Source organism: Papaver somniferum, chromosome 5, assembly GCF_003573695.1.
Source record: "Papaver somniferum cultivar HN1 chromosome 5, ASM357369v1, whole genome shotgun sequence".
Lineage (NCBI taxonomy): Eukaryota > Viridiplantae > Streptophyta > Magnoliopsida > Ranunculales > Papaveraceae > Papaver > Papaver somniferum.
In genome coordinates, this window is record NC_039362.1 from 199,060,842 (window position 1) to 199,076,614 (window position 15,773).

At 37.9% G+C, this 15,773-nt stretch overlaps 2 protein-coding genes across 2 annotated transcripts; one reads left to right on the plus strand and one right to left on the minus strand.

Annotated features, from left to right (window-relative positions):
* Positions 1–1,478: 1,478 nt before the first annotated feature.
* Positions 1,479–12,082, minus strand: LOC113280543 (receptor-like protein 34). The gene is made up of 5 exons (XM_026529154.1): positions 12,073–12,082; positions 11,186–11,331; positions 7,473–7,505; positions 3,561–3,700; positions 1,479–2,355 (listed from the first exon to the last, which is right to left on the minus strand). The coding sequence occupies exons 1-5, from the start codon at positions 12,080–12,082 to the stop codon at positions 1,479–1,481; spliced, it is 1,206 nt and encodes a 401-aa protein (XP_026384939.1).
* A 2,494-nt stretch (positions 12,083–14,576) lies between these two features.
* LOC113280544 (vicilin-like seed storage protein At2g18540) lies at positions 14,577–15,407 on the plus strand. Its single transcript, XM_026529155.1, has one exon. It carries the CDS (start codon positions 14,577–14,579, stop codon positions 15,405–15,407), a length of 831 nt encoding a protein of 276 aa, XP_026384940.1.
* The last annotated feature ends 366 nt before the right edge of the window (positions 15,408–15,773 follow it).

Here is a 15,773-nt window from a genome sequence, read left to right on the forward strand (position 1 = left end):
TATCTCCTTCTCTATCTTTACGCTTGGTACAATCCTTAGCCCAATGGCCAAAGTCATGACACCATGCACATTCATCCTTCTGCAGACGCGCTCTTGACTTTGAACGCCCTTTCACTTTACCACGATCACCATTCTTCTTTCTCCTGTCTGTTGAACGACCTCTTGCAAGAAGCAAGTCACTGTTAGCTTCACTTGACAGGTCTTCACGGTCCATCTTCCTGAACTCCTCACTACACAATGTTGTAGTGACCTTAGCGTATGTCATCTTATCCTTTCCATGCATTAAAGCCTTAATAACGGGTCATACCTTTCAGGAAGAGAGTTTATCAGACACAAATCTTGTTCCTCGTCGTTGATCTTCTCATCATAGTTAACTAACTCAGCAAGAAATTTATTATATGAATCCAGGTGCTCTGTTAGAGTTTCACCTTTCTTCATGTTATAGCGATACAAATTTCTCTTAAGATGTATCCTATTAGCCACGTTCTTCACAAGGTACTCCTTCTCTAGCTTTTCCCAGAGATCCTTAGCTGAAGTCTCGTGTTGATAATTAACTCTTACTGACGTTGCTAAACACCCACGAATCGAATCCAGACATAATTTATTCATCTTGTTCCACTGCTTGTCAGGCATCTCCGTTGGCCGACCTTCTAGAGCTTCTTCTAGGTCAAGATAAACCAAAGTTATTGGTTCCGGTGAACTTTTCAACCTTCAGTTTTGATCTATGAGAATGCAGTATTTATTCTTTTGTTTCTTTATCTTTACTTGTGGACTCCGAATGTTCTCCTAAAGGATCTTTCGGATCAATTGGATCTTTCCCGTCAACCATTGTTCACAAAGAACCAAATATAGATAAAAACTAAACTTTGAGATCAGAATTACCTCAAAAAACTTCAGAAAAAATACTCCCGCTGTAATATTATGAATACCGAAAATTCCAAGAACCTAACCCGAGCTCTTGATGCCAATTGTTGCGCTAAAACCCTGCGGAAGCGATTTGCACAGCTACACAATGGTACTCCAAATATTGCAAAGAACACAAAGTAGAAAAGAAAAGAGACAAGAATTTAACGAGGTTGAATCCTCGGGAAAAATAAGAGATTTATATATTATCGTTTGGGAGAAAACATATAAACCCTAAGTGAGAAAGAAGAATTTTTGGTGTAATTTTCTAGGTTCTCTACTAGGCTATTTATATGGGTACATTACTTAGCCTACAAGACTAAGGTTTCATAACTTGTCCACAAAGTTCCTAGAATTTAGGATCAAGTAAACCAATTAAGAGTTATGATAAAACTATTAAACCTAATCCTAACTCATAACCGATTAAAATAGGGTTTATCCCAATCTTTGGTCCACCAACTAAGTTTGGTGAGAGTTATCTAAAAGACCTCCATCACGGACCTGACCCATATCCAAGAAATAGTACCCAGTCAACTACATCCTCAGAATCTAAACCCTCTCGAGGAAAATCGAACTTATCTTGTGATATTGCCACAGAGTTTAGACATGGGAGGCCCACATAATCCAACATTTCCTTCGAACGAGTTTTCTTGGAAAGTTAGGAACTGAGGGCCTGATGGGATCTTTCCCTCAAGTTTGTTGAAGGAGAGATTCAAGACAGCAAGCGATGACAACTGTGCCAATTTGGATGGGATATCTCCGGATAACTTGTTCTGAGAGACGTCTAATGACTCAAGTTGCGTGATGTTCCCGATAGTCGATGGGATTGGACCTGTAAATGCATTTCTTGAGAAGTTGAGGCCACGGAGTAACCAAAGATTTCCAATTATTTTGGGTATCTCTCCTCCAAATTCATTATCTGAGAAGTTAATGATTGTATAAGCTGTTAAAATCTTCTCCAATTCCATGTCCAATCCTTTGTTTATAACGGCCATTGTGTCTGGGTAAATTTTGTCAGAGAAGCTCAATATCTGACCCTGATAGTAATATTCAGATTCTTCTCCGTAAACCATCATGGCCTTCCATGTTGAAAAACATTCTTCAGATAGAATACCAGAAAACTTATTAGAAGAGATGTCGATAATCTGTAACAGTGGTAAGTTACACGCCGTTCCTTTATTTCCAAATGGACAATAAAATCTGTTAGACCGCAACATGAGAACACGCAACTGTGACATATTCCCTAACCAGGAAGGGAAAGTACCACTTAGTCGATTGATTCCAACGTCTAAGAACTTTAGCGCTTTACAATTGGCAAGAGATCTTGGTAGCTGCCCTGATAATCTGTTTGCACTGAGATCAAGTGTCTCCAGATCACAAGCTTCTGGAAATGCATCGGGTATAAATCCATGGAAGTTGTTTCCTCTTAAATTTAACACTTTGAGGTTTGTACTATTCCCAAGACATGGGGTATTAGTCCACTCAATTTGTTGTTTGACAGATCAAGAAACTCAAGGCAATCCGCTTTGCATATGGACGCTGGGAGTTCTCCATTTATTTGATTATTCGAAAGAGAGAAGAACATATTCATATCCGAGAAGTATGCAGAAATATTTGGGATCAAGGAAGAGAGATAGTTGAATGAGTAATCCAAATAACTGTTATGTTTAGATGGTAAGAGCAGGTTATTTCCTTGAAGCTTGTTGGAATGGAGATCGAGATCATTTAAGGATTTAAAACTGTTCATAGGCCAGGGTTGATCGGGATCCTCGAAAAAGTTGAGAGAAAGATTTAAGGTACTGAGACTCCCATTGCCGATCTTCCAAATCCATTTGGGTATTTTCCCATGGATTTGATTGTTTGAAAGGTCTAGGATCGACAGTTCCGGATATTTCAGAAGTATTCTTGGAATTTGTATAAGGTTACACGAACCGAATCTCAATGACTTGACTTGTGGAAATAATGCTATATTACCAGTGGTAACATATATCGATAATCCGATACCCGAGAGATCTAGATACGCAAGATTATTCATCTAAAGACTTAAAGGCCTAGATAAATAAAGCTCCCACGTTGAATGGTGAGGAAATACTCCCTTCCTATCCGCCGAAATAGGACTTTTTTGAGTTTTGTGAAACGAGAATTTTAGTGAGACACTTGGCAACTTATGATTGGTTTAAAATTCGGAAAACCAAAAATAAAAGGAAACCAAATTCAATTTAGAATTCATAACGTGAGAATTTGGAATTCCTTTTGACGTGACAATTGTTTATTTGAGGTGCTAAAGTTGATTGGATTTCCTATTCCGAGTTGACGGTGTTTTTTATGCAGTCTTTTATATAAGAAACGAGCATGCATCCAGACTTTTCCGTAGCTAAGATTTTGGCAGGAACCAGTTCTCAATAAGTAAACCTTGACCCTTATGTTTTCTTCATGTTATCCTATTCTATATTTTTGCATCCTAACCCTTTTGTTTTAATTTTGTTTTAAAACTAAAGAGGCAATCAACTCAAAGCTAGGAGTCAAATTGTATATGAAGCTAAAACTATAGTTTACGCTATCTGTCTATCATAGTACGTGTGTTGCATTAGCGTAGCACATCTTTTTAAAGCATGCCGTTATACACAGGGACTGAACATATTTGTGTTGTTTCATACACCTTAATCAGTTGTTTGATTCTTCTTTCTTTTCTCCAGAACCCTAGTTGATTGGCCTTCCTAGCTTCAGTCCTTTGCTGCAGTCCTTGATATAGATCGGCGGGATTGCCATTAAGAATAATGGCAGGCTTGTACAAGCTCTGTAAGAAATAAAAATTCTCAAATTTAATGATTAAGAAAGAAAGACAAGACGATGGAAAACCAACTTTTAGAATTTGATCCGATAAATCCTAAACTTTAATATCGTTGTATTTATAAACTTCCAAATTTTATAATATGTGTTTACTCTACCAATTAAGGTGTACTAATGGTTTTGCTATTTACGCATTCTTAGTAGCTTGAAGCAAGAGTTAAGGGGTCAGGATGGTAGAGAATTGGGTCATTCAACTGGGTCGACTGAATGCATACCCAAGATAGAATCTATCACAATGACTGTCGTATTAGTTAAAATTGTTCTACTGTTTGGTTTTTGCCAATGTTTTATAGGTATAGACTGATCAGTGTTTGTTCAATATATAGCTAAACATGCCTTCTCCTATTGATACACCAGGACACGAATCGTTTACGAGCTTGCCTTCACTGGGGTCTGGATTATATGGTTTTGCAACTTGGGTTGTTGTGATAATCCAATGATTGGAAAGAAAATAATGGGTGGTTGACAAGTGCAATAGGTTAAATCTTAGTTTGATACCTTTTTCTGTTGTTATTAATGGTTAGTAGCTTATACTGTTAGGTGATGTTCATGAAGTGATCATACTATGTTTTTTTTCTTCAATTTTAGGTTCTGTTTTTTACAATGCAGGCAGGATTTGCAAAAGAGGAGAATTTGCTCACATCTTAATTCGCAAACCTGCTGCTCATACTTTTCAGGTGTCCGATTACTCTCAAGGATATCAAGTCAAGATATATCTTGCTTAATCCAGATTATCAAATTAAAGTAGAAGATTTCGGAACTCCAAATGTTTTATAAACAAAAGAAATGGACTATGTATCAACATTGATTGCGGGGACGTACGGATACTTGGCTCCATGCAACCGAAACTCCATACAAATTTTATTTTATGGAGAATGTAGCTTGACTAAATAATATGTTCTGTCATTGAGTGTAATGGTCATGAAATTTAGGGGTTTTTCCCTCCAAGGATGGTTTGATATCTGTTAGGATGTAAATTCCGTTATGGTTTAAGCTAACGGTTTAATTAGTATTTAAACCGTTTGCATGATCCATTTGAATTGTCTTACAGACAGGGACGGACCTACAGCTAGGCTAAAAGGGGGTTATAGTCCGGATAATTTTTTCAGTCCACAAGCCAAAAAATAAAAAGATTACTACTCGACCAAGACTTCTAGCCCGGGCCTTAAAAGGAAAATTATCCTTCCTGGATTCGTACCTGCTTACAGACATACGATGCTGTAAAATTGTAGCAGTGCTTTATAATTTTTTGGAGTTGTCAAGACTGTTCCTAACTTGCTTTCATTCTTTCATGTGCGGGCGATACACTAAATCAATAAAAGGTAGTGATATTCAGGGACGGAGCTGTGTGTATTGTAGGGGAGGCGGTAGATTTCGAAAATCTCCATAAGTTGTAATTAATTTCCATTGTTTTTGGAAAAATATCCAATACCAGCCCATAAAATTAATTGTAAATATATTCAAGTTGACTGAGAGATATTTTACCCATTTGTCAAAATATAGGGATTACGTGGGGAGTGAGGATTAGTTCTGTTATCACGGGTTCTGTAAACCTAAACATTCATGTATTCAAGTTATGGTTTATATCACATGCGTTTCTTTTTAGTTTATTTGCTTTAAGAGACGTGGGTATATATGTTAGTTACAGAGAAGAATTAATGAAAGTGAACTAGATCAAGAAGAAAGTGACCGTCTTGAAGGTATTAATTTTACTCCTTTTTGTTAATTTTCATAATTGAACTGGATTGCTTTCTTTCAAAATTTAAAAGCTAGCGTTTGTTTGTTTATTTATAGTAATTGATTGATTTGTTTATGGCTTTGTAATTTGTTAATTTCCCCTTTGTTTTGGTACTCTCTGTTTAACAGTACACAAGAACTAATCCAGTTTACTGTAGGTACGCACAAAGACATGTACATATGATATGGACGGGAATAAAGATGAAAATTAATACTTTTCACCTAGAAAGGTAAGCATTTTAATGCTTGTATTTGTTGTGTGTTTCAATTTTTATTTTTATGCTAATAGCCAAGCATCAAATTATTCGAGAAAAAAATTAGTGATTTGCAACATGATCCGGGGTTGCGTCCCCAAGTGTGGGAATACGATGCATACAGCATATAGCATTTCAGCGAGGTTAGACGAACATATATTGCAGCCTGTCCATATTAGCCTAAGCTTTTAACGTACCTGCTATTTGATACAGTGGTTTAGTTTATTTCCATCATAATTAGTGTAAACCGAAAAATTATCTTCGCCCTCTGCACAAAATCCTGGCTCCGTCCCTGGTGATATAGATTCATAGTCTTGAGATTTTCATGTCATGCAAAAGTAAGTGGTTTAACATTCAGCCCATTGAATATGTTGGGGTATAACTACAATCTATGGAGTGAACCATGGAGATGTATGTGTCTATGTGATAGTATTATTTAATGCAGGGTCTTACAGTATTGAATTTGCTGATGTTATTATTTAATCTTTTGGTTTAGTCGTATCTTTTATGTAATAATAAGATCTTGCTTAATTGACTAAGGCTGATTAACTAACTTGGGTTAAAGTACTGTATGTATAGTACTTCATGTCGTACAACTAAAGAGAAATGGGGAGGGTGTTCTGTTACTTTCTCTTAATTGAATTTTACAAAATTTATGATGACTATTTATAGTCATTCATTGAGAATAGTTTGTTGACACGTCATAATCTTATGTGTCATTATTACAAATGATCCTTAATGGTTAAGGTCAGTTAATGTTTATCTTCTTGTCAGTGGATCAGCCACCAATATCTTTACACAACAGTCTCCCTTGGATGATCCGCCTTCTAGAACGTTGTCTCATTAAAAATCTTGTCGGTAAAATCCAGTGGGACAAAATTCATTCAAAGAGTACGACATCGGTAGCTTCAAAGTGATGATGCTAGTTGCACATTTTCTCCCGTCGTCGAAATCGCGTCAGGAAAACCATTTAGGAAAAACCTGAACTTAGAGTGAGGTTGGTCACCGTCATGAAGTGCTTCCTCTGTCAAAGTTGCGTCAGGAAAACCATTTAGGACAAAACCTGAACACCGGCATCAGGAAAACCACTTGGGATAAAACCTTAGCGCCGAGAAATACTTCCATCATCAAAAATTGCGTTAGAAAAACCACTTGGGACAAAACCTGAACGCCTGCGTCAGGAAAACCACTTGGGGACAAAACCTGAACGCTTGTGCCAGGAAAACCGCTTGGGACAAAACCTGACCACCAAAATTCAGAATAATGCTGACGTCGAAGAGCATGTTGCCTCGTTAAAAACCTTGTCTGGAAAACCACGTGGGACAAAACCAGACCAAAGGAAAAGAGTACAACGGACGTCGCCCAATGACAATGCTGGATACGCATATGCTGCCTCGTTAAAACCTTGACAAGAAAAACCCATGGGGACAAAACCTTGATGAAGGAAAAAGAGTACAACGCGTTTAAGTGTAGCCTATGATTCTACAAGTCCACTCCCCCTGAAGCATGAATTCTTAAAGCGGTTGGTGGTGTGGACATTTTACAGCCTTTAGAAAAACTGCTTTACTAAGTTCAGTTCATGGAGGATTGACTGCCAGATTTTGCGCCGGGTGAACAATCGACATTGTACACCTCGCATTTAAATCCTCCATCGTTGCACACCAAATTCATTTTTCCGCTTCAACTTCAGGCATAACAATGAAAGGCCTTTTTTAAACTCATAAATACCGTAGAATCAATTTCAGCCTCAAAAAGTATAACCTGCAAAACAAAAGTTAGAAACACAACAAGATAATGCATGCATTATATTTGTATATGGCACTTCTGGACCACAAAGTATTATTTCTACGTAGGTATCAGATTGATCAATCACTTCCCACTTTTGGGAATCACATTGTAATGGTGCTAATGTTAGTAGCACAATAAGTATTACCAGTATCAAACATTAGATACTTTAGTCTGTGCTAACATACTCTCGAACTTCTGGCCGAGAAATATTTTAATTACAACGAGATCTCAAAATTTAGTTCAAGCGTGGATTTTAGCGCTATTAGGTGCTCGTTAAGAGGCCAAGGATAATCCTATCAACTTATCCGGAATTTAGTCATTCTTCAACAATTCAAAACACACAAAGGATTGTTCACAAAAATCTTCATTTCTAACTGGTGATTATGACTTGATTTCAAGCCTCACATAGTTCATAAAGTCAGGTGGCTGCCTGAGTTGGAAACTCAAATCCTTCATGGATTCATTACATTCACTAGTCCTAACAAGATGCAATATGAGTCCTTCATGGAATACCACGCTAAAGTGCATCTATATTAGGAGAATACTGTTTGTTTTACAGAATCAATCCTGGGGGGTTCAGCAGGAAAAACCCTTAAATCGCACCTTGAGCGATTATATTACTCTCTCTGCGCTTCATCTCAAACATCAACCTGTAATATTCAGGCCTCATGAATTTTACGGTGTGAGTTGGATCCGATCTTTAGCGCTTTTTGGAGAGATTTCATCCTCTACCTTATTTTGAGGGGAATAGACTATATGCCTATAAATCACGATGTCGATGTTCCTCTGCAGAGGGGTACATAACCACTATTGTAAATAGATAATCGACAATCATATACAATCTAACACATTCTCTAGTACACTTAATAAAAGTTTCACGGACTGGTACCAGCGCCACTTCAGGGGCATTATCATCTCCTCATTTTCAATGAGGGGTTTCAAACTTAGAGAATGCGGATCATATTTTGATAGTCTCCACGAGAACTATCTGTAGTCTCTCTTCAAGAGTACTACATATTAGAAAAGTGATTGGACTCTCTTTTGAGAGGCATATATATGAGGCAGTTATTCAGGCCTCAAGCGTGTTTGAATACACGACTTGGTCATTGCGAGATGCATGATTTAACCTGCTGTGACAACTTCTTGTGTCTACATCCTCAAGCAAATGACAAACAAAAGTTTCCAAGAGCTACTGCAGTTATTCGTTTTAATCATGAGTAATCTCCAACACCTCAATTACATCCAATATCTTGGTGTGACAAAACAAATGAGATGTTTCACGCCAATTCTAGTGGCAGCCGAACTTTCTTTGATCAGGATAAAAACTTAATCGGATAACCTATTTAAATGTCGACATTGCTTACTGCAACCTTTAGGTGGTGCATGTCATCTCCATGACTTCAAAGGAAAGCCCTTAAATTTGTCGACATAATACTTTCCATCTTCAGGTGACAGTCTTTCTCCCCTGGTTAGGAAGAGAAAACCTTTTAGGTTATCATAATTTTCACCATCCTTTTATGGTGACGTTTATCCCCCTGACTAAAGTGGGAGAACCTTAAAGGTTATCAACCCTACTCTTGCCGAACTTCTGGTGGCGGGTTGTCATGCCAACTTCTGGTGGCATTTTAGTTTTCCTGATCATGGCGGAAACATTACTATCTCATTTCTGGAAACTTCTGGTTCCATAATTGCCTGATTTTCAAAAGAAATTCTGCTCATGATAGATTTTGGGTGTTAATTAAACCACACAATAAGTGTCCCAAATACAACTGCAGTCTAGACAAAAGATGAGTCATTTCACGTCGTTCCTTGTAACGTCTTACTTCCTCCCCCTAACGGCGGGAATACAGTCTCATCTTCAATAAGACATTACCTGCACATGGTTTTAAATGTCTTCTGAATCGAAACCAACATATATAGCTAGGTGACGTTATCGAACAAATACGTGAGTTGTAAGGTTGCTTCCCAAGATATAATTGATGGTAAATAGTTGGTCGAGCAATAAACTAAAGATGCTTTAAATAAAGAACTCAACTAGATCATGTCGAGTGCGCACATGTGCCAACTATATGCTCGATATAACACCAACTGAAGGCAAAGCATCAAAGCCTATCAATTTACCACCAAGATAAATGGACTTAAGTGGAAAGTCCAAAATGGATACACAACCACAAGATTTGTACAAACAGTTCGGAAAAATCTAACATTACGTGTTAATATAACAAGAGACCATTTAGTAGATGCGTCTATCAATACATTAAAGTATTGAAATAATTGTCCATATTGCAGGGTGAATAAATCCTGCAATTTCCACCTTGAATCCTTTCTAGGAGTTAATGTTGGTGATTCAGTAATGGGTTACCATAATGTTAATGTTAATGCAATTTAACAACCAATTGTCTCAGGGACCAATAACACAATTTACATCCTTATCTAATAGAAGCTTCAGATTCTGTAAAGGATGTCCATGAGCACTTTGAATCGTCTACTCATCTTGGTAGAACTTTGGTGTCCATACTGATCATGCCTGAGCATGAATAATTCAAGGGTCATTAAACTTCTGGCTAATGACAACATGGAACTCGACTATTCGAATTTTCCTATGGCACACCCCATAAAAGAAAGCCTTATGTTTCTTTAAGATGTGTTTCTGGCACAAAAACATATGAAGTAACAAAATACTCCATAAAAATGCTCGTTTGTCGTTTCAAGGTGGTAACGCCAAATATTCTCAAAAACTCAACAGATTCTTCAGGAATCCGGAATATTATAAGGCGTTAATAAAGATGACTGTTATACCACCAAAATGATACACGCTCTTCCGGAGCCGTTTATCATATTGTTCGAACCCGAAATGGCATTTCACATTTCCCAAAACCTCTACAAGGTTACAGAAATTGTTCGAAAAATTTGTGTTTGTTGGTCCCTTGTTTAGAGACAAATATCTCTATCGTTTATTTAAAATGGATAGATTGTTTCAGGAATCCATATCCGATGTCACAGTTGGACGAGAGACATACATTAATAAGTCATTAACAATATCATTACGTAACCATGGGCTACTTCGGGAACCCAAAGACCACTTCTGGAGTCTAATATGATTTTTACAGGAAACCAAAAATTACATGTTGGACTGCTTCTGGAGTCGGAAACATCTCATGGATTGCTTCGGGAATCTATTACTTACAAAAAATAAGCAAAGAAAACAAACAAAACTTAAAACAAAGGATAAACATCAAAACACATATGGTACTAATACAATAACAATAAATCTCCAATTTCGTCACCTTCATAGTCAACGAAATATTAATTTACAAGTGTACAAATGGATACACTCTTTTATGGAAAAGTTTCCTACTTGGTCACTTCAGGGACCGCAAATAGGAACGACTAGCACTTTTATAACGGGTCACTTCTGGGAACAAAGGGCTAGCGGACCGTGCCTTTTTTATCCATACTATACTAAACGAAATTCCATCTTCTGGTGGAATTGTTTCAAAATCTCTGGAGATTATTTAGAGCAAGAGAAATTAAATTTATGTTATCCTCTAGGGATACAACAATTTCTCGCTTCGCCGGTATTAAAACCGCAAGTAACATAACAAAAATAATTAGCGAAAAATTATTAAAGTTTACGGAGTCGCGGTTCTCACCTTCCCGCACTTACCCAAAAACATTCGTACAAGTTTGCAATACTTGTAGAACAACTTGCCTCCATTAATAGTGTTACTACCTTGATCAATAGAAGCAACAGAATCAGTACTACTATCCACATATATAATCAAAAACACAAATTCAACTGAAAACACAAATATAAATTGTGAAGTTGATTATATGGCTTTGTGGGTATCATCCCCGACAGCTTGGCATAAACATCGTCGAACACTGGTTTATCAATTGGCGGCATCGAGCTATTCGTGCTGATAATGTTTTATGTAATAATAAGATCTTGCTTAATTGACTAAGGCTAATTAACTAACTTGGGTTAAATTACTGTATGTATAGTACTTCATGTCGTACAACTAAAGAGAAATGGGGAAGGTGTTCTGTTACTTTCTCTTAATTGAATTTTACAAAATGTATGATAACTATTTATAGTCATTCATTGAGAATAGTTTGTTGACACGTCATAATCTTACGTGTCGTGTCATTATTACAAATGATCCTTAATGGTTAAGGTCAGTTAATGTTTATCTTCTTGTCAGTGGATCAGCCACCAATATCTTTACACAACAGTATCTGTTTTGTGGCATGGTTTGCGGTATGTGTCTAACTTTGGACTGGGATTTATCTATCTTCTGCAATTTAAAATTAAAATTTTGGAGGTTTAACTTTTGCCTAAGATTGACTAAAATAAAAAATTTCATTCTTTTGTTCTTGATAAGTTCTGCCTAGCTACCAACCATTTCACGTCACTTGAAGCAAAGGATTGGTAGACTCAAAGAATGATTGTTAACAAGGACAACTTCCCCATCACTAATTATTTTCCTATTGAACTCCAGTATTAACTCTCTATTGATTACGCCGCTACCCGACCAACCTTCAACCATGTCTTTGCCCTCTTATGTTGGCTAACTAAGCCTAACTTAATATTTCCGAAATTTCTTTTTTTCCCTTATCTAAAGACTTAAAAAGCCTAGACAACTAAAGCTCCCACCTTGAACGCTAAGGACGTCCTCATTTCCTATTGGTCGAAATAAACATTTTTTGAGTTTTGTGAAACGAGCATTCTGACGAGGACACGTGACAACTTTTGATTGGTTTAAAAATTACTAACTCAAAAGGAAAACTTAACTTGCAATGTTTGCTATTTTATAGAAGTCCAAATTCAATTTGGAAGTCGAATGCCTATCATATCAGGACTCTTTTTCCAAATTAATACGTACATAAAAAAAATATAAAATAAAAAGAAAAAAAACCAACATACTCCCTCCGTTCCTTTTTAATAGGCTGGTTTTTATAAATACATGTTTCAAAAAATAGGCTGGTTTCCTAATTGGGAAAGTCAAATGTTACTTTAATTTTCTGAGACCACTTTTCTCTTAATTTCTTTTGATGACAAGTGTCATGTGGACCATTTCACTTTACTTTTTTTGCTGATAAATGTCATACGGACTATTTCACTTCACTTCTTTTATAAAAAAGTGTCATGAGGACCACTTTCAATGATTAGTTTTCTTAATTTCCTTAAATTTCTCTAAAAACAAAACCAGCCCATTAAAAAAGAACGAAGGGAATATTTCACACCAAATCAAAAATACATCGTCAAGGGACGGGGCAAAGCCCCGTACATACCAAATAAAAAAAAATGTCCGGTGCATAGCACGGACACAAATCTAATCTTATGAAAGAGCGTATGTAGACATACCACGCCACTAAAGTTGGTAGAAGAAAGTATCAGAAATTCCAAACTGGACAGTTCATAAAATGACCGAGGAAAGGGACCTTGCAGCTAATTAAAACTCAAATCAAGGTTCGTTAGACGAGAAGAGTATCCATTAATATATTCACTAGAAAGACCAGTGAACTGATTCTGGCGGAAGTCTAATTCAAGAAGTGAAGGTAGGGTGGACAAATCCATTGGTATTGTTCCAGTGAAAATGTTCTCCGCTAAGTTGAAGTATTGAAGTCTTGAAAGCCTGTTCAATCCCGAAGGAACTGAGCCTGCTAAACGATTGCCGGATAAATCTAGTTATTGAAGTTGGTTAAGCTCTGAAACTGAAGCCGGAATTGATCCATTAAATCTACTGTAGCCGAGATTTAAGCGGGATAACTGCCTAAGATTACCGATAGTATTTGGTAATTTACTTGAGAAATTCGTGCCCGACAGTAACAACTCCTGAAGCACTCCATTCTTCGGAAATTCCGGTAAAAAACCTTGAAGAAGAATATTGTAGGATAAATTCTGGGAACTTTCCAGACAAGCCACAACCACTTAGATGTAAGGAAGTCAAGTTGTGGAATTCGCCAAAAAAAAGCAGGTACTGCAGCAGATATATTTACACCATCTAACAAGAGTTCCTCCAATCCTGTTAAATTTCGAGTAAGTATCTCGAGATCTGGATCTTTGAGTATGTAATGTAAAGTAATTGTAGGTACACGAAATATGATTGACATGTGTCATACCAAGTAAGGTAAGGAAATCATAGTCAAACATCCGTATCAGTAACCTGTCAAATCAGTCAACATCATAAGACGAAATACAAATCCCAAACGCGAGATAACTCTCCACCTCGAATAAAGTAGAAGGACCGTCAAGATAATAAGCCGAAGTCACGAAAAGATTACTTGGCGAAAAAGATAAAACCGCGAAGTAGGAGCAGTAGGGCGCAAGAAAAAGGACAGGTGTCCCGACAAGACCACGTGAAGTCAGCGAAAGGTGGGGAAAAACTTTATGGAATATGCTCCGGGCGAAGCATAAAGTAACCTCGGCGAGATGATATGAGTTGTACGCCACTAAGTCTGCTTAGGCCTATAAATAGAGACCTTTGGACAATGTAAAGGGAGAGATCTTTTGGAGAGGGAAAGGTCTAGCATAGGAGAGAGAGAGAGTTAGGGTTCCTTGTAATTCATAGGCTAGGAGAAGGGATGAGGGTTTCCTTGTAACCCACGAGTGTAACTTGTATTTCGCCGGAGATTAATAAATAAGTTTAAGTTCTAGAGTTTATTATGTCTTAGATCTTGCATATTCTCCGTTTGGGTGTGTTGCTGGATTTCCAGTAATCACATTTTGGCGTCCAGAAACAGGAAACTTAGATTGGGGATTTATCCTCATCTAAGAGTTAGAAAAGGAAAGAAGTTGTCTTAGAGATTGTAGAGATTATAGATCCAGCGAGTTATTTAAAGTTAGGGTTGTAGATCTTGAGTTTTTACATTCGAAGACAAGGTTAGGGACATAGAATAGGAAGAGATCTTGGAATTTCACATGGAGAGCAGAGAAAGATCGTGGAAGCTGAAGATTGTTAGATGTCAATGGGACCATATCGAGCAAGGCATGTGATAGCAACAAGAAGAAGCAAACGTATATAGGCGAGGAGAGGAAGGATGGAACGGTCCGGAACATCAGCTGTAGGAGGCAGACGAGAAGAGAACCAGCGGCAAACGGAGGAAGATGGCCTCAGGGAAGGTTCAGTGCACACATCCGATACATACACCGTTGTCGAGGAGGAGATTCCTTGCGAGGAGATCGAAGAGAATATCGGAGAAGAAAACATGACGTTGGACCAGCTAAGGGAGACGCTCCATCGTGAACGAGAACGGGACCGAGACTTGGCGGAACAACAGGTGCAGTTGGAAAGGCATAATGCTAGGTTGAGGCAAAAAAAACGGCAACTTAACGAAAACGTGGAGATGAATGCCATAGATTCGGAAGGAAACACTGTATCTTCGGAGGAAGATGAACTGCGGCATGACCACGAGGAAGATGAAGGAGGGAGAAGAAGAAGACGACGAATGAATGAAGACGAAGAAAGAGACTTGAGAAGAGCACTGGAGATCTCACAATGGGAAGATCAGAGGCGGAGACATGAGGAGGAACAGAGGCAGGAGGACGAACTGCAATGTCGATCGAACCTTATCAGAGACGAGGAGGAAAGGCGACGACCAGGCGAAGGGAGGCTTAGCGTGATGAGAGGCCGTCACCATGAGGAGGATGGAGGAAACTTGAACCAAGAAGTCCTGAACGAGTTGAGAGACATGAGGGCTTTATTAATAACTCACAAAGAGGTGGAAGAATACAGTTATCAGAAGCAATATAGGAAGCAAATAAATCGCCATTCACCTATGAGATCATGCATACGGACATCCCGGAGAAATGCGTATTACCAACGCTTGCAAGCATATTCAGTGGATCGGAAAGTGCAGTGCAAAAATTGAAACAATATACCCTTTCGCTGATGCAATGGGGCCGAAATGACACAGTACTTTGTCAATATTTCCCCGCGAGCTTAACAGGGGAGGCATTAGCATGGTTCGATGGACTCCCGGAAAATTCAATATCATCATTCAAAGATTTGCAGAGGATATTCTTGACGAAGTACATAAGAAACAACTTGTTGAGACCAGGGATAGAGACACTGTTCAACTTGAGGAGAAGGCCAACAGAAAGCTTGCGGGGGTTGGTCACGATATGGAGAACAGTGTGCATCGAGTTAGCCGGGAGATTTGATGAACGAAACTTCATCTTAGACTTCGTGAATGCTTTGATCCCAACAGACCTGATGTACACACAAATATTCATTA

Excerpts from the sequence above, each read along its gene's own strand:
- LOC113280544 (XM_026529155.1), top strand. The coding sequence starts at position 14,577 with ATGGAACGGTCCGGAACATCAGCTGTAGGAGGCAGACGAGAAGAGAAC.
- LOC113280543 (XM_026529154.1), bottom strand. Across the intron at positions 7,506-11,185 it reads TTTTGGGTAAGTGCGGGAAG|GTTATACTTTTTGAGGCTGA; the intron begins GTGAGAACCGCG and ends TTTGTTTTGCAG. Across the intron at positions 2,356-3,560 it reads ATCAAACAACTGATTAAGGT|TACAAACCTCAAAGTGTTAA; the intron begins GTATGAAACAAC and ends TCTTGGGAATAG.